The sequence below is a fragment of the Lepus europaeus genome, chromosome 1 (assembly GCF_033115175.1).
Source record: "Lepus europaeus isolate LE1 chromosome 1, mLepTim1.pri, whole genome shotgun sequence".
NCBI classification, from domain to species: Eukaryota; Metazoa; Chordata; class Mammalia; order Lagomorpha; family Leporidae; genus Lepus; species Lepus europaeus.
Window position 1 is genome coordinate 45,425,981 of NC_084827.1, and position 19,522 is coordinate 45,445,502.

The 19,522-nt window shown below is 43.6% G+C and overlaps 2 protein-coding genes across 9 annotated transcripts in view; one reads left to right on the forward strand and one right to left on the reverse strand.

Moving 5' to 3' along the window:
- LOC133775431 (uncharacterized) overlaps positions 1-15,157 on the reverse strand; it is a 274,170-nt gene extending 259,013 nt beyond the window's left edge. For all 6 annotated transcript variants that reach the window (XR_009868290.1, XR_009868292.1, XR_009868265.1 and 3 more), the window contains exon 1: positions 13,971-15,157. Coding sequence is in view for 2 of the 6 variants with exons in the window: in XM_062213870.1 (XP_062069854.1) it covers positions 13,971-14,324 (354 nt within the window). In the remaining 4 variants the exon portion in view is untranslated. The remainder of the gene's footprint in view (positions 1-13,970) is intronic.
- A 78-nt stretch (positions 15,158-15,235) lies between these two features.
- The window catches only part of KMT2E (lysine methyltransferase 2E (inactive)), an 83,983-nt gene continuing 79,696 nt past the window's right edge, over positions 15,236-19,522 (forward strand). For all 3 annotated transcript variants that reach the window (XM_062214405.1, XM_062214326.1, XM_062214493.1), the window contains exon 1: positions 15,236-15,575. The gene's annotated coding sequence lies outside the window, so the exon portion shown is untranslated. The remainder of the gene's footprint in view (positions 15,576-19,522) is intronic.

A 19,522-nucleotide genomic window follows, 5' to 3' on the forward strand; every position in this document is an offset into this window, starting at 1 on the left:
TGATTTCAAAATTATTTCCATTCCCTCAATTTAAAGAGGGCCCAGACCCTATTATTTACCTTCATCTGAACAGGCTAAGCTCCAAGATTAAAAAAAAAAAAAAAAAAAAAAAAAAAGTTGGCTGGTCTGGTTCTAATTATTTACAAAACACCAAATTTTATGACTGCTGTGATGGTTATCTTGCCCTTCTCACTGGGAAATTTAAAGAATGGAATACACCATATATGAATGCTTGCCTAACCTCTTCCCATTCCTAATACCTGATTTTAGAATTGGGTCCCTTCATTTTATTTCGTTAATTCACATTTTAATTTTCATACAAATTATAGTTATTTCATAAAAATACATGGCAAGGAAAACATTCAGTATGGTAGTAAGTGTGTAATTTATTTCATGAACATTTGGCTTGTTTCAATGTTTTAGATTTGGAAGACATAACCTAAGTACTTTTTTTTTGGTGGGGGAGGGATGCATTACAGCAAGCGCTGGCAGGGAAAAAGAAAGGTTTTGCATAGAAAACCAAGTAGGCCGGCGCCGTGGCTTAACAGGCTAGTCCTCCGCCTTGTGGCGCTAGCACACCGGGTTCTAGTCCCAGTTGGGGCGCCGGATTCTATCCCGGTTGCCCCTCTTCCAGGCCAGCCATCTGCTATGGCCCGGGAAGGTGGTGCCTCGAGGATGGCCCAAGTCCTTGGGCCCTGAACCCACATGGGAGACCAGGAGAAGCACCTGGCTCCTGGCTTCGGATCAGCGCGATGCGCCGGCCACAGCGGCCATTGGAGGGTGAACCAATGGCAAAAAGGAAGACCTTTCTCTCTCTCTCTCTCACTATCCACTCTGCTGGTCAAAGAAAAAAAGAAAACCAAGTAGTTAGTTTCTCTTCCACAAATGAGTACCACCTTAACCATGCATTTGGAGAGTTTACTCTTAAATATATATGTTACCTTATGATTTAGGTCTCTGATGAAACTACTCTCAAGAGTTTAATCCTTAAGGGCTGGTGTACTGGTGTAGTGGGTAAAACCACCACCAGTGATATATCAGCATCCCACATGGGCGCCATTTCTAGTCCAGGTGCTCCGCTTTCCATCCAGGTCCCTCCTAATGGCCTGGGAAAAGCAGTGGAAGATGGCCCAAGAGTCTGGGCCCCTATATCCACGTGGGAGGCCCAGATGAAGCTCACCCTGCCCCTGCTTTGGCCTGGCCAGGCCCAGCCCCAGCCATTGTGGCCATCTGGGTAGTAAACCAGAAGATGGAAGATCTCGCTCCCCCTCTCTCTTCTATTAACTCTTTTAAAATAATTCTTTTTAAAAAAAAGTTTAATTCTTATCTTTGACTATAATTACAGAGTTCTGATTTAGATGTTAAGTATTTCGAGTTGGCATTTCATTGTCAAAGAAAAAAAGGTAGATACACATAGAAATAGCTACATATTACAAGCTATTACAGTCTCAATATCTCAATATCATGACATTCAGATAATAAAACTTCACCCTAGGACTTTCTTCAAAGTCTATTTTTTTTAATTTCAGAGAAGTCTATTTGGGCCTAAGCTATGAATCAAGAACCAGTCTACTACCCAAGAAAACTTAAGGTCAGTCTGTAGCTTAATATGAGCAAAGTTAAAGTCTCAATTTCCCTCTCAATAGCCCCAGGTCACCTTTACTGTATCAAAGTCTTATTTGTCAGTTATAAATACAAACCTATACTTGCCTCCAGGGAGAAGAATTATGAATTTAGTGTACTTGGATATATACATCTATTTGCAGAAGGGCATACACTACATTAATATACAGAGAACACAGTTATTGACCCAGAAGGACTTTTGTAGAATACAGGGATGGGAAGAATGGAGACTTAAAGTTAGGTGCCTGCTCTGCTAAGCGCCCAGGAGAACATAACAGAGGAAGAAGAACTGAAAATAAATTACTGAAAGTAACCACTGAGCAACTGGATTCATATAAAAATGAAGAAAATATGATCAATTTGATGACCAGGAAGAAAATACAGGGATCAGTGTTGTGGCACAGTGAGTTAAGCCAAATTCCTGCTAACACCTCCTGGGTGGCAATGGTGATGGCTCAAATACTTGGGTCCCTGCAACCCATGTGGGAGACCAACTTAGCATTCCCACCTCCCATCTTCAGTCTAGGTTAGCCCCTGGCTGTTACAGGTACTTGGGGACTGAACCAGTGGGTAGAAGATCTCTGTCCCTCAAAAAGAATTAAAGTAATTTTTAAAAATCTCAAAAATTCTAGTCACTCAAAAATCCAGTACAATACAATGTATACACAAACCAGACATAAGATACAAGATCAGTGTAGTTCTTTTTAAAAAAATGTTTAACTTTGTAACTTTGGAAGGTTCATTCTTTAAGGATGCCTGGGAACCTCTAGGAAAAAAGGAACAGGCTATACTACCAATGTTTAGCCTGCTAAGAATCATATTTGCTAACATCTCACATGCTAACATAGGGCTTAAGTTTTTCTTTTAAAAATAATTTTTTTATTTGACAGAGTTATATATATAGAGAGAGACAGAGAGAAAGGTCTTCCTTCTGTTGGTTTACTCCCCAAATGGCCGCTACAGCCAGTGCTGTGCTGATCTGAAGCCAGGAGCCAAGTGTTTCCTCCTGGTCTCCCATGCGGGTGCAGGGGCCAAGCACTTGGGCCATCCTCCACTGCCCTCCCGGGCCACAGCACAGAGCTGGACTGGAAAAGGAGCAACCGGGATAGAATCCGGCGCCCCAACTGGGACTAGAACTAGGGGTGCCGGCACCGCAGACGGAGGATTAGCCTAGTGAGCCCCAGTACCGGCACCTTGTTTATTATCAACAATGGCTACCAACTATCTGTAGAACACTTAAGTGTTGCCAGGCATCAAGCTACACATCTGTAGACAAGTCACAGACAAGGAAGGAGGTCAACTAAGTTAATAAAGATTGCACAGCTGGGAGAAGAAAAGCTGACACCAAAACTCATGTTTGCTCTTATTCCCCTTTTCTAAAGTGTACAACCTGCAAGAAGAAAACATGGTAAGGAATCAAAATACTTTTCTAACCCTCATTCTAAGGCTGAGATAAGATCAGGAATGAGATATGTTATCCAGTGTACAACGCTCCTTACTAATTTTTCAATTTCCAGTATAGAATTGAAACAGCAATACTTGAGTTCCAGGTCTAGCTGTGTCATTCACTGCTATCAATTTCAAGTCAGTCAGTTCCCTTTTTGAAACTGTTTCCTCAAACACATGAGAAAAGAAGGAAGAAAAAAAAAAAAAAAAAGGGCCTCAGTTCCACTGTTGGGAGTGGAGAGAGGGGGAAAGACTTAACAGATGAAATTACCTGGTCCTACCTCACCAAATTGCTAGTCTCATTTCTCAACGTACTTCATACAAGCTTAGGCAAACTGGTTTACTTAAAACACTTTCCTTGTTCCTGTTCTACGCCTTTGCACATCAAGCCACAATGACTGTAGATGTGTTGTACTTTACTGTCCCCATCCCTTCACATTTGAAATCTACAACTATTTTGCCTCCTAAACCAAAAATTCTATTTCTTCTATGAAAGCCATTACTCATAAACTAGGGACTCTGGTTGAATGCATGTACTATATGATTACATACTCACATGGCTTAATCCTAAATGACATTATAAATTAACAGAATTTGCACAATGACATACACGTATCTGAGTGAAGAGGAATGTGGACAGATCTGAGAGTTGACAACACTGTAAAATACGTATTTTTTAAAAAGTGAGTGTTGGGGCCGTCGCTGTGGCATAGCGGGGAAAGCCGCCTCCTGCAATGCAGGCATCCCATGGGCGCCGGTTCGAGACCCAGCTGCTGAACTTCCAATTCAGCTCTCTGCTATGGCCTGGGAAAGCAGAAGATGGCCCAATTCGTTGGGCCCCTACACCCACGTGGGAGACCCAGAAGCTCCTGGCTCGTGGCTTCAGATTGGTGCATCTCCAGCCGTTGTGGCCATCTGGGGAGTAAGCCAGCAGATGGAAGACCTCTCTCTCTTCCTCTCCTTCTCTTTCTGTGTAACTGACTTTCAAATAAATAAATAAATAAAAATAATAATAAAAAAAGAGGACACAGAAACCTCTTTCATTTAAAAAAGTGTATGTGTGTGTGCGTGTGGGGAGAACCTCCCCTCAGTTTTATAACACGGTATAGAATCAACTATAATTGGTTGACTGGCTAGCAATCTGCAACCAATTTTATATTCAACTGACTTGCTATTACAACCAGAAACACATGGTACGGAAAACAGTTTAGGCACTTGGCACTGAAACAGATTATTGATTTAAGCAACAAATATTTTATCTATTATATGGGTCATGAAACTAAGGCCCAGAAAGCAAACCACCTGAAGTCTCACAAGACCAGCCTCAGTAGATCCATGACATATGTAATACCTTTCCATTTAAAACAGAGGCCAGATGAAGGATCTGACACATCGCAGGGTATTCTCATTTGATCTTCAAATTTCTGGTGAACTGAACATTTTAAACTAGAAGGATTGGAAACATTTGATTTTATGAATTAAGGTAGAGAGGTAAAACCATTAACAAAAAAAAGGGAAACACAAGGAGTAAATTTAGAAGGGTAAAGCTCAGTTTTGAATATGAGGTGCCTATAAGGACAGATATCTCATAGCTCAGAGATTACAAATTCTGGAGTGAAGGTGTGGGAACTGATGATTGTAACTAGCTGGGGAAATACCACTTAAGCAGCAGGACAAAGCAACTAATTAAGCCTGAAAGAACAAGAGTAGCAACTAGCCAAGTATATTATAAAAAAATAAATAAGTTAAGGAGAGGTAGGTGTTTGGCATAGCAGTCAGGTCATCTCTTAGGATGCCTGGACCCCATATCCAAGTCTCTTGATTGTAGTCCCAGCTATGCTTCCAATCCAGTATCCTGCACACCTTGGGAGGCAGCAATTGATGGCTCAAGTACTTGATGCCTTGCTATCCAAGTGGATGACCCAAATGGAATTCTGGGTTCCTGGTTTCAGGCCAGCTGTTGCTGGAATTTGAGGGGCAAACCCATGGATGAAAGACTTTATTTTCTCTGCATTTCAAATAATAATGTTTTTTACAGACTCAAGGAGTTTTAAGAATTAGAATATATTCTAAGGAAATACTGCAGGTTATACAAAGCACCAGTATATGGAACACATCAAAACAAAAAACTTTCACAAAATGTTACAAACACAAACAACTGCATTATTTTCCAGGAAAACAAAATTTATCTAAATGTGGAGAAAGGGAATTGACTTTCAGACACTTTGAAAGATGTTTGATGTACCCTCATCCCTTTTACTCCCATCTGTCCCTTAACTGACCATAAAATGGAAGCACAGAACAGAGTAGTGATAAAGTCTACTGCATTGTAGCTAGACAAGCTGTTTCCAGGGGAAAGGTGTCTGGACTACCATGCTACTGTTATCACACGAACCTGAGTAAGGAATGTAAGCTTTCTTCAGGAATGAACTGTCACCTTAGCGTGGCCTTCCTTCATAAAAAATTTAAGTACTAGAGATAAGACTAAACTTGAGGAACAAGTTCTCTCTTAACCTAACAAAAATATAACAGGGGCCAGACTTTGGGTATAATGGGTATACAAGTGTATGTGATGTAGAGGTACAAATATGATACATAAAACTCATTTTTAAATGGATTTATATGGATTTATACATTTTGACTAGAAGCTTACAGTTCTGACCTAACGTAAATCTTGAAGTATTTAATAAATCAATGCAATTTCAAAGTTTGATACCAACTACTTGTCTTACTTTGCCCCTTAGGAATTCAGTCTTTGGTGACAAACTTGGTTTGAGAGAGGAAGCAGTGCAGGCCTCACAATTTTCAGAAGTGATTCACAATATACCTACTTCCTAAGGTGGAAACATACAGTATGTGAATAACAACACTTAGGTTTAAAAGCAAACAACTTCTAAAATAAAATTTCACTCAAATAAAATCTCTTTTCAGGTAATCATATAAGTTTTTTTTTTTTTTTTGAGAAGTATTTCAAAATGCTACCTGTTACATCATTATAGACTTAGCAGTAAAAGGTATTGTTTAGGATAGTTATGAATAAAGTTCTTTTTTGGAGGGTTGGTTTGAGAGGCTAAGGGGCAGAGACAGACAGAACTCCCATCTGCTCCTTCAATCCCCTAATGCCTGCAGTAGCTGGGGCCAAACCAGGCCAAAGCTAAGAGGTAGGAACTCAATACAGGTTTCCCACATGGGTGGCAGGGACCCAACTACTGGAGCCACTACCTGCTGCCTTCTAGGGCTCACATTAGCAGAAAGCTAGAAGACTCAAGCTAGGACTCAAACCCAGGAACTCTGATATAGAATGGGGGCATCTTAATTGCTAGGCCAAATGCCTGCCCAAATAAAAATCATTTTATTATTCTTACTACAGCTAATCAGACTCAAGTAAATATGTATGTACCAGCAAAAAATTTTTCTAGAAAAATAAATGGACTCTGTTTCTTCTACTTGGTCTAAAATGTGGTCATATCAGCTTTCTTTCTAGATTTGTTCTCTTATTCAGAGTAAATGTACTCTGAAGACTACCAAATCTCAATTCTTTCCCCTACAAGTCAGTTCCTACTCAGGCAATAAGCATGGATGTTTCTGTAATGCCAATATACCTCCTCTATGCTATTACTCCTACTCTTATACATTAAGGGCTCTACAGTCAGACCCTCTCTGAGTTGAGGGTGAGGTTAAATTTTAAAACAAGTTCAAAGTTGACTCTTTATTCCGATAGTACAACTAGGGCAAATTATATGAACTTTGGTGAGGTCAGAAGGCAGGTGTTGAAATCACTGCTCTGCCAGCTTAGGTAAGATTATTACTTAACTGAGGTCAAGCATATATGACAGCATCAGACAGTACCGACTACTCAAACAGCATTCTCTTTTAGGGGGAGAAAAGTCATACTAGTTGATAAGGATTTCCAGTCTTTTTTTTTTTCCAAGATTTTTATTTATTTGAGAGGTAGAGTTACAAGAGAGGGAGAGACAGAGAGAAAGGTCTTCTATCAGTTGGTTCACTTCCCAAATGGCCGCAATGGCTGGAGCTGGGCCAACACTAAAAAAGAGGGGAGGAGCTTCTTCCAGGTCTCCCATGCCGGTGCAGGAGCCCAAGCACTTGAGCCATCTTCCACTGCTTTCCCAGGCCACAGGAGAGAGCTGGACTGGAAGAGGAGCAGCTGGGATACGAACTGGTTGCAGAGTGATGCAAGCCACAGCGCCGGCCCTCCAGTCTTGCTTTAAAATCAAGACTTTAGAGTAACTCTCCCCCATTCCCAATCAACTACTGTCACCAATGACCTGATGTGGCACACTTTGCTAGCTTAAAATACTTGCTATTCCAGGGGCAGACATCCCATAAAGGTATCGGTTCAAGTTCTGGCTGCTTCACTTCTGATCCAGCTTCCTGCTAAAGGCCTGGGAAAAGCAGCAGCAGATGACCAAGTGCTCGGAACCCTGCACCCACTTGGAAAACCTGGATGAAACACTCAGCTCTGGGCTTTGACCTGGCCCAACCCGGGCCATTGGGGTCATCTGGGAGAGAACCAGGAAATGGAAAATCTTTTGTCTTTCCCTCTCTGTAACTATTTGAAATAAATAAATCTTAAAAAGTAAAAACTAAACAAAACAGGGGCTGCCGCCTGCAGTGCTAGTATCCCATATGGGCGCCAGTTCAAGTCCTGGCTGCTCCACTTCCAATCCAGCTCTCTGCTATGGCCTGGGAAAACAACAGAAGTTGGCCTAAGTCCTTGGGCCCCAGCACCCACATGGGCGACCTGGGGGAAGCTCCTGGCTCTGGATCGGCCAAGCTCTGGTCATTGCAGACGTCTGGGGAGTGGGCCAGTGGATGGAAGATCTCACTTGCTCTTTCCTACCTCTGCCTAACCCCACCTTCCAAATAAATATTAATCTTAAAAAAACAAAAAAAAACCTTGTTATTCCTACGTTTTTACTTCCAACTGATATGCCATCAGTTTTAACTGGCAGTCTTTCCTTTTGTGGTGTTAGCTGTCAGCAATACACCAAGTTAGTTATACATAAAGAAATAGAAGTGACATAAATTGAGCTAAATTTAAACAGGTAGAATAAAGGCTGGGAGAAAAACATTAAAAAAGCTTAAATACTGAGCAGTGTATTCACCAGACTGTAAAGGGTAGGAATTACCTGTAAAGGGCAAAGGAAAAAACATGTAAAAGTTAAGTTGTATTTTATGATAGGAACGCTATATTACTTGTTGACTGAAATTTAGGAGGAAGATCCAATCTGTTGCAGGTAAAAAGAAAAGTGAGGGGGAGAGAATATAGCTTTAAATTTGAGATATACTTTGGGAAAGGCACTTTCAAAATACTTCTTGAGGATAAGGAACATAAAAATAAGAGTAAAATAACTTCTAGGAGAGTAAGCTTCTATGTAACTTAACCCAATTTAGGCTTATGTTGTATGAAATACCATTTTTTCCAAGGTTGGCAAATAGTTTTTTTAAAAAAACTGGGATACAGAAAAGTGCTTTTCGTTGAAGGTATATTCTATACCTAAAAAGGACAACCTTACTGTTTATGTTTTGTGGTCTGCTTATACCACAGGATCAAACAAGACCCCCAAATCCAATTTTGAAAATATGGAGTACACAATTACCAGATAAACTCTGCCCACATCAGGGCTTAGGACAAATGTAAGCAATGGAAAATGTGCCACAAAATACTTTTCCTAAAGAAACACAAGAATTAACGCATTTACAAGCTCAATTAGGGCAGAGGTGACAAACTTGGTACATGCAGAATTATCATCACTTATTTGTCCAAGCTAACTAAAGGACTTCTGATAGATTGCATAGCTCCTCTTCAGCAGCTCCACACTTACAGTAGATGGTACACTGAGTATTAAAGAACCCCTTTTACTTAATACATGTCATTTAGAAACACTCAGCTTCACAGTCTGAATGGCAAGCCATTAGTTCAGTTCATTTAGAATCTTTCCGGAATCGTGAGCTCTTGGCTTTTGCTGCCTTCCTGTTTTCTTCACACAAGTATACTACTGGTTTCTCTGGTTTCCGGATGGAATTCCTATTAGAAAATGTTTGACACTTTAACTGAATAGCATGGAGATTATGGGCTTTATGGTTTGACAGAAGAGGGCACACAACTTTCAAGTTTTTTTTTCCTTTGATATTTAAGAATATACTTAGCCTGCTCTTCATAAGAAAATAGTCTGATTCAAAGTATCCAAAACCCTTGAAAATTTAGTTTTTTTGGGTCACTATCTGCAAAAATGTAACTCAAGACTAGTGTTACCATAAATAACATTTTACCCAGGAAAAAAGAGAACATCCAAATCCATTCACTCAAGAATTAAACTAATCAGGCTATATGTGTTTAATCATAATATTTTAACATACATCCCAACTGTTTAAGTTCAAACCATTTTCACATATGAATCTTTCCATTCTTATGTACTTAGGACACAAAACAACCGAAGTGGGGGAGGGAGTAGAGGAAAATTTTATACAAAAATGAAATTCAGTGACTCACATTCATGTCCTCTTACTTTGAACTTAAATTTCATCAAATATGTCAAAAGATAAAGCATTATATGTGTTCCCCCCCCCAAATCAGAAAACATTATGACCAAAGGGTTATCAGTGTTTAAACCTGACTCCTTTATTTCAGATTCATATAATATACAATATTAATAGGCTGTTATTAGAACGTCAAGCTCATGGTACATAAAACATGTGGCTACAAGAGGCTGGAACATTGACATAAATGACATCAAGCAACAGAAAAAAAAATCAAAGTCACAGCAAATTGGGTCCTCTACTATCAGAGCAAGCAGTGCTATATACTTTGATAAACCTCCAACACATGAATGAATCCTAAACCCATACAGTCACTGGTTTATATACTGTTCAAGTTAGTAGGTGAAAGCATTCATCAGATTTGAAAATAATATGAAAATCTCCTCAGCCCATTTATTTCTTTCATCATTTTTGCAGATCTCTCTGGCCCATCAAATCATCTCACTCCGAAGCTTTTGTTTCACCTGTTATCCAAACTCTAGTGGTCAAAAGAGCTCTTGTTAAAGCTGAAAGTCAGCTATTTTACAGTTTAGATTGCTATAATTACTAAGAGATGATCTACTGGTAAAGTGTCTAATCTTACCAATCTCTAAACAGGTACACCTGAATGCCTACCAAGTGTCAAGCACTGGGCTGGTCATCAATGTAAAAATGGCTCATCTTATTTGAGTGGGGATTTGGAAGTTTTAAGAAGCAAATAAAGACTAAAGCTGCATCATCTGAAAATGGGAAAAGGCACTCCAGATGGTGATAAAGTATTCTGACTGCCCAAGAGACAATGATTAGAAAAAAACTAAGGAAATTGGTTTTAGCATGTAATTTATATAAAATAATTTTTTGAGGATATAGGTAGGGGAATGTTTTAGCAATCAATACTGAGTATTTGTTAAAAAATGTTTTCAGGCGCCGGCAATGCGGCATAGCAGGTAAAGCCACAGCCTGCGGTGCCAGCATCCTATATGGGTGCTAGTTCCAAACCCAGCTGCTCCAATTCTGATGCAGCTCCCTGGGAAAGCACTGGAAGATGGCCCGTGTCTTTTGGTCCCTGCACCCATGTGGAAAACCTAGAAGCACCTGGCTCTAGATTGACCCAGCTCCTGCCATTGCAAGCTTTTGGGAAGTGAAACAGCAGATGGAAGATCTGTCTCTGTCTCTTTCTCTGTAACTCTGCCTTTCAAATAAATAAATCTTTAAAAATAAAATGTTTTCAATTGATTTTATTTGAAAGCTGGGGGTGGGGGTGTATCTCCCCATTATTGGTTCACTCTCCAAATGCTGCAAACATCAGGATTGGGCCAGGCCAAAGTTAGGAGCCTGGAACTCCCTTGAGGTCTTCTAACTACTTGAACAATCATCTGTTCCCTCCCAGGATCACTTTAGCAGGAAGTGGGACCAAAAGCACAGTAGCCAGGACTGGATCCCAAGCACTCCAAGATGGGATGTGAATGACTCAATCAGTCTCGCCGAATGTTTTCATATATGCTCAGGAAGTCTGTGGCCCTGTAAACCTTAACACTGCATCTGCAGCTCTGAAGCAAGAACTAATCCAGGGATGAAAGCTGGAGAATTAGAACAGAACAGGCGCAAATGAAATCGTCTAGGAAGAACGTACAAGAAAAACAGTCAAAGAAAAGTATTCCCAAGTAGTATTGAAAACGCCATGATGGAGGAAGTGCAGGAATAGGGCATTTGGCCTATCAGTTAAAAAGCCTACATTGGAGTCCCAGCCTGGCTTCCCCCACACCCCCCCATAACTTCCCTCCCACCTCCCGCTCTATCTCCCCTTCTCCCAGCCTGGCTTTTGATCCCAGCTTCCCATCAGGGCAGACCCTGGGAGACAGCTCAGGTGCCTAGCCCAGAATCTGCTGTTCCTGGAATTTGAGGAGTGAATCAACAGATAAAAACAGTGCTTTTCAGTTTGTGTCTGCCTATCTTTCAAATAATAAATAGAAACAGAAACCACTTACAAGAATCAAGAAAAATTAAGAGCTCATGAAGTTCATGGGTTTAGCAATTAGGATGAGATGGGGCCGGTGCTGTGGCATAGTGGGTAAAGCTCTTGCCTTCAGTACCGGCATCCCATAGGGGCGCCGGTTCAAATCTCGGCTGCTCCACCTCCTATTTAGCTCTCTGCCATGGCCTGGGAAAGCAGCAGAAGATGATTCAAGCCCTTGGGCCCCTGCACCCACGTGGGAGACTGGAAGAAGCTCCTGGCTCCTAGAGTGAACCAACGGATGGAAGACTCACTCTCTCTCCCTCTGCTCTCTCTGGGTAACTCTTTCAAATAAATAAATAAATACATCTTTAAAAAAAAAAAAAAGGTAACATGCTAAAAGTAAAAAAGGATTTGTATTAGCTCGAAAAAATGGCCCCTTTTCCTTATTTGGGCACAGTGATGTTAGGGATATTCTGAAAATTACCTTAAAATCTGATTACATATTTAGTCCCTTTTTAAAGCAAAGGAAATGGAGGACGTGACTCAACTGACACACAAGTACAGTGACCCTTAAAGTCATTCAAGAGTTTTTACAGACAAAAATGTCCATTTTATATTTGAAGTGGCTGAGGAAAAAGAAATCTTAGAATGGTAAATTCTTTTCACTTCGTAATAAGACTTTAATTACAGGCATTTTGGTTCCTTCACATTTTGTTAACTGGTCAAAGAAAGTCACAAAAGTTAGTAAAGACTTAAAGGTATTGGGGCTGGTGCTATGGTGCAGCATAAAGCCCTGGCCTGCAGCAAGCACAGCATCCCAAACAAGGGCCAGTTCAAGTCCCAGCTGCTCCACTTCCGATCCAGCTCCCTGCTAATGCGCCTGGGAAAGCAGTGGAGCATGCCCCAACTCCTTGGGCCTCTGCACCCACGGGAGAAACCTGGAAGAAGCTCCGGGCTTCAGTTCAGCTCAGCTCCACCCATTGGGGCCATTTAGGAAGTGAACCAGCAGATGGAAGACCCCCCCAATAACTCTTTCAAATTAATAAAGGTATTAACAAATAAAAAAGGCATTAAAAACCCTATCGACATTAAATTCCCAGCACCAATTATGTATTTGTCAAAACGCCAGATCTTAGTAACAAATATACTTGTTGAATAACTCCCCACTCTCAACACCACCCAAAAGCAGCTCTTTAAATCTTCACTAGTTTTTTGCTACTGTAACTAGTCTGGCCAAGAGAATAATGAAAAACAAAGTTAGTCTACCTTTCTGTGAAAATACCCCTTCAGAAGTTTGAACTGCTGGAGATCTCACCGCCCATCAAGGTTTCAAAAACTAGTTGATACTACCACAAAAATGCTTTCAATAGGTAGCTTAAATAAGTAGGCATTATTACTTCCCAATGGTGCAGACACCGTAATGAGCAACATTTACCAGAAGGGCTTGCAAGTTCATCTTTTATTTGTAAAAACCATTGAGAGGGCAGAGAGAGGACAGGCTGAAAGTATTGAAAAGAACCTTACAACTTCATCCAGATAAAAACACCGGCAGCTTTCTTCTGTTTTACTACTGATGCCTAGATTTAGAGAGAAAAGCAAATCCCACTGATAAGATTACACAGGCTTACAGCATGTACAGATAGTGAGGATACTGGCAGAGTACACAGTACAAAAAGGAATGAAGAGACAGCTCAGAAGGGGCTATTTAGTCGGCACAGTCCTCGGCAGCTTGTAGCTCTCAGGAAACTAAAGAGTGTTCCTGGGTGTGATGGACACCTTCACGCTGGCTTCCCAACTTTGAGAATACTAGAGTTTTCTACTGGAAGCTGAGAAACTTGACGTCATCTCAGAACACAACCGATACTCCTCGACGAGCCCCCAGGCCCTGTCTGTCCTCCCGGGAGCCCTCAGGGACTCCCAGTGGATGCCGCTTCCCACATCAGGGCCCTGCCACCTTACATAAGAACGCCGTGCAGGGAGACAGGCAGATAAGAAAATAGGGCGCCAAACCTTCTCCTCCACCAACAGCCGGCACACCCCGCGAGGAGTGTCCCTCCCGGGGCTTTCCCCTGGGAGTTGCAGCTGTTTTGCTGTGTGGGGGAGGGGAAGCGCTTGCAAACAGTCATCTCTTCCTCTTCGGGCCGCCAACGCCGACCGCACCACAGTCTCCTCCGCCCCAGCCCGGTCCCCTCCCCCGCCCCAGCCTGGGCCAGAGCCAAACCCCACAGGAATGCAGCCCGGTCACATGCGCTGCGGCGGCGGTGGACGTGCCTCTCCCCCCGCGCCCCAAGGAGACCCAGCGCCATCTTGCCCTGACGCAGTTACAAAAGTCACAGGAGAAATCGTGTCTCCTCGTCCGCGCCAGCGCCCCAAAGTCTCGCAGAGGCCGAGCCGGGGCCCTCACCTCGCGCAGAGACAGGAGAAAATGGTCAGGGAAGAGGCTTGCGAGTCCCTTCGCCGCTGCTCGGGTTCCATATCGGCCGCGGCAGCAAGGATCACCATCGTCACTTCTCCCTTTCTGCCTTTGCAACAGCCTCCCCCGACGGCTTTGGCCCCACCCGCTGCTGCAGCATGAGGTCATCGCTAGCCAATCACGACGCGCCCGACAGACCACATCAGGCACCGATTGGCTGCCGAGACCGCCTCTGCCTCTCCCCACTCCGCTTACCAGGCGCTCCGGGTCGCCGTGGGGCAAGAAGACGGAAACCGCCATTTCGGGGAAAGACCCCGACAACAAGAGCCGGAATCGCCGTGTCATTTTAGTGAGGGAAACCCTTTATTCTTTGGCCTCCCCCGACAGTTCTTCTTCCAGATAACCGTCTCCTTGTCCCTCCCTCGTTGAATCACCGCCACATAAAGGAATTCCCAGTCCCCGTCCCACCCCCCCACACACACATTGTCCCGCAGGCGGGGGAAATCCTTCCCCGGGGCCAAGAGAAGTCTAGGAGGCAGCGACGGCAACGGCAGCGTTTTACCCCGATACACTGTGGCAGGGAGGCGGCGCCGACGGTGGCTGCACTTTTCCTGCTGCTTCTCCCCCCGACCTCTTCCGTTTCGTGCTCCTCCATCGAGACGGCACTGGACTCGCCAGCTCCGCTTTTATCCGGCGCCCTGAGCCTGCGCACTGGAGCCTCCTCAGCCCCTAGTGGGCGTCGAGTGACATCCCAGCCGGGTTCACCCTGCGCTGGAGGCCAGCCTGGGGGGAGGGAGTAGGGGGAGCCCGGGACTGAGGTGGTTTTGGGGGTGGGAGATAGCGCAGCGCTTTCGGGGAGTGTCGGGACGGGGTCGTTCCCAGGCCCGGCTGCCATCCAACTTCCCCCCAGTTGCTGCCTGCCCAGGCTCCCCCTAGATCCAACCTGGAGCGGACCAGGGTTGTAAAGCCTCCATCCCACCCGATACCGAAACTTCCCCAGACCTTCCGTGAATTGTCGAATGGCTCTGTCGTGAAAAAGACGGAGATCCTGCCCACCTCACCGCCTCCAGTTCGCTACTACTGCCTTTGCGCCTCGGCGGAGAGGCAACGGCGGGCGGCAGCCCACAAGCAAAATGGCGGCGGGCGGCTTCGTCCCCTCCCCCTCTGCCCCTGCGGAGCGGGGCGGGCGGGCCCCGTGCACTTGCCGCCGCCGCGGCCGCCGCCGCCGCCGCCGCGGCCGCCGCCGCCGTCGCCGCCATTTTCCCAGAGCGAGAGGCAGTGACACTGAGCGGGCGCAGGGGGCCGAGTCGGAGACCTTGCCTGAGTTCGGGAGCGGCCACAGAGGGGGCACAGACACTCGGAGCAGCCTCGCCGTCGCCTCTGCGTTCCTGTGGACTGCCTGGGTGCCCCCTCCCCGACTCCTCGGCTCCTGACGAAGAGGCTGCGCGCTGCTCTGTGGGGAGGGGGTGTGTGGAGCCTGGTCCTGTGTCCGCAGTGGCTGCTGTCGGGGGGTCGCCTGGCCGCGGAGGTGTGGAGAGACTCCTTGGGGGTCGAGCACATAACGGGGTCCGGGTGTCTGGTGTGTGAACATCACAGGTCAGTGCCTGTCGTCTCTGTGGGAGTTCATGGGGTTTGCAGGGACTGGTGCGACGAGGGGGTCGGGGGGCTTCCCATCTTTATCCGTGGGGAGCCGGGAGTCGACGTTGACTCTGGGGTGTCTTTGGCGGGGCAGGACGTTGCTGGTTGAAGCCGAATACATCCTTTCTCTTTCCTGTCCCTGGAAAGGGAGCATTATGGCGGGTTTTAGGGTAGGGGCCGGGGAAACTGGCAGTTAAACCCCCTTGGGAGTGGGAGTTAGGGAGGGGGCGCACGCCTGGGCGGCAGCGGGTTAGGGCCGCCAGGCCGAGGAGGGAGGCTTGTGACTGTTAGCAGGGTTGGTGTCGAAGGGGTCCCGGGCGCTGCCAGCGCGCTCCCTGTTCTCCACCGCGTCGGCTTCAGGTGCTGAGGAGCCACCCAGGCCCCGTTTTTCTTGGTCCATTTCGGAAGCGGACGTGTCCGGGATGCTGCTGGCGTTAATAGGCAGGGGGCTCAGAGAACGCCCTGGGCATCTCTCTTTGTGGGCGAGCGGGCGGGCGAGCGGGCGAGACAGCTCCTCATCCTCTCCGGGAGCGGGTGAACCCGCCCCTGAGGTGGTCACCCCAGTACCCAGCCCTCCCAGTCTCCTCCCCCACTCCTCTCGCAGTGCCGCCGTCCTTTCCCCGTGCCGGAGCCTGAGAATCCACAATATGGCTCATTTCAGAAAAGCTTATTTTGACCAAGGCATTGGCACAAACACCGTGGCAGCAGACACAGAAGAGAAACAAACGGTTCCCTGTGCAGGCAGCCGGGGGCGGGGGGCGAGCAGACAATCCTGAGCGCTCGGTGCCGCTGGCCGCCGGGCCGCCGCGCTCCGTCCTTGCTGCTGGAGGCCGTGGTGAGCTCGGAGACCAGCTGAACTGAACGCGAAATCGCTACAGTGGCATCCCGGGTGCACCCCGGCTGGCCCATTTCACCCCCTTTTTAAAGAGCTGGGAATAACGTAAGGTGTCTGGACTTGGCGGAGACCTCGGAGAGAATTCAGCGAGGTGCATGCAACTCTAGGCTGGAGACAGCAGTCCCTAATTGGAAGAAAGTCCTTGTTTTCCTCTTTAATTTCTGAGATGGGGAGTCAAAACTGTAATTTCCCTCTTTTGTCCTTTACAGATTCTAAAAATGGCGGCCCCAGGCTGATGTTGTGGTAATCTAATCAGCTCGGGTCCTCCACACCCCATGCAGTGCGTTTGTCTGCAGCATATTACAGGCTTATTATGTTTACATGAAAAGACTGGGCTTTTTTCCTTGCCCAAGCCGTTTACAAAAAGGTGTTGATTTTACTGCAAATTGCAGTACTGTGTTTTAGTTGATTAATTTTATTGGTTTCTCTTGAGAGGCAAATGAAATGACACTACTTTTGAAAAAAAAAATAAAAACACTCAGGTAGCCTTGGTAATTTCTGTAGTGTCAGTAGGTGCGCTTAAACATTAAACAAAATTGGGGTAGCAGTGATAGTTTTGTTTGGTTTAATCCAACCATCTTTTATTCAACATACCGAAGTAAATTTAAATGTTTAAGTGCAACCTGTTTTGTATGATTACATATTGTAATCTAGGATAAAACATTTCCCATCAACTCTTGGCCGATTTTGTGAATTTTGGTTCTTGTATTCTGTTTCAGATTAGATTTTAGGTAGCTGTACCAACAAGCCTGAACCTGTTACTTCACTGGTATAAAGATGCTGTTCTTTCCACTCTTGTATTTTGCATCCATTTTCCTGTTTATGCTTTCTATAAGAATTTTCAAAGTTGTTTTGTATTTGGTAAAGTGAAGGAAGCTGCATGTTTCTAAAATTGCCTTATAGCATACTATCATCATTATGTAAGTAAAAAGTAAGGCTTTGGCTCTTGATTCTCTTCCTTTCCCTCCCCCCATGCCCATTTTCCTATTATGGGATTCTAGACTCTGGAGTTTAGTCTGTTTTAATAGATATTAAATAAAAGCATTACTGTACTAGGGCCTTGAATCTTTTTTTTTTTCTATTTTCAGAATCTTATAGACTGAGGCTGAAAATTAAATGGTGTCAGGTGTCATTCAGCTGTATTTTTGAAAGTGTGAATGATTGGAAATTATTTCTGTAGTGGGAGGTTGATCTTCTTTTTAGGCTGAACTACACAGTGAGATATGAGTGGGCCATTAATGGCTTTTAATGACCATTCTGATTGTGTAGCAACTGAAAGATGAGTACCTTTCAATCCAGTAGTACTTAAAAAGGTTGGAGAGCATACACCCTTTCATGATTCTCTTATTCCATTGTAAATAGTTTAGAGTGAATTTAGTTCATATGTTGAATATATTAGTTTATGAAAAGATTCTAGTCTGCAGAATAATTGTAGGAATAACTGGTGTAGGAATTTTGCTTTGAACCATTGAGTTTCATTATGGAAGATTGGGCACAACCTTACTTGGAATCTTTGAAATATTTTATTATAAAATGAAATGTTAATGGGTACTGGGTGAGTTTGTATAGGAATTTAGAATCAATAGCCTTATGTGTTATGCTCTTGAGTAAGTCTAGATCCTTCACTCCTGTGGAAAACGCTGTGCATTTATTCTATGGACTAGATGGATGAGATCTGTGGTTCATAAGAAGGTTAGTCCTTTAATCTTAATATCCCCGTGTATGAAATCAGTGTATACTTTTAAGTTTGATTTGTATAGCCATAGGAAGGAACATTGTCTATGCTCATGTTTTTCTTGATAGTGACCTTGGTCAGTTCTAGATGTATAAGGCAGTTGGACTTATTTGGCTTCAAATAAAATACCAAGTTTGTGATAATAAGAAAAGCTGCTTCAGTCTACTAACCTTCTTAATACTGGCTTGCTTCATTATTGCTTTGGGGTTTGTTTGTTTGTTTTGATGTTTTAGCAAAATGAGATGCCTTTTTTTTTTAAGAGAGAGAGTATTATACCTTATTTTAAGTTGTTACTTTATAAATACCATGGCTATAGATGTTTATTATTTTTATCAATCCACTGTGCATGTTTTAAGTTTGGACTGTGGAAGGCAAATTTATTAAAAGGTTAGGCATGATTTTTGTTCCCGGAGAGTTTTAGAAACCTTTGGTCTCATGGGGGGAAAACTCATCAAATGGTCTTTGTTCTTAGGGTAGCTGAGTTTGAGGGATTACTTGTTTATCTGTTTAAGTGGATTTGTAGGAAACCATAATGTAATTGGAAAGTAAATTTTATTTTTAGAGACTACATTTTGATCATACTTCCCTTTTGTTGTCAGTGTAAATTAATGGATCCCTTTGATCCCTATTTAAGTTTAGAACCTCTACAGATGTCCTTTTCCTTTCAACTCTATAGGGCCATCATAATTCTCTTGAAATTTTGGCTTGTCTGATTTCTCTCGCAACGTCCAGCCAGAGAATCTTTGCCATATATACCACAGTAAGCCCTTGGAATTCTTCAATCTAAAAATGAGGAAGTGGGGAGAAAAACCAATTAATGATTAGGATAAATTCTTCCCCTCAACACATACCTTAGTTGTCTTAGGGAAATTATAACATCTTAAACTGGTTTCTTAACTTCCAAGAATCATGTGCCTATTTTCATGTATCAATCTCTTAAAGAAACCTGTGATTTTTAAAGCTCTGCTTTTCTGGAAGTTACTACTGGAACTTAAATGTGTATTACCATAATAAAGTGTTTAAAATGTGTAAAACTAACAGAACTTTTAAGAGCCATCAAAACTGCTTGGGAAATATTTTCTTAAAAGATAGGACACTCATTATTTTAAAACCTTTTAAAAATGTATAATAGCTTTTATCTCTAAAGATATTAACATATGGTAGGTGCTTAGTTTTTATTGAATTTAAAGCTTTTGTTTAAGAAAACACATTTACATCTTTTTTTTAAATGGCTCTCTTTTTAAGATGTATTAATTCATTTGAAAGGCAGAGTTA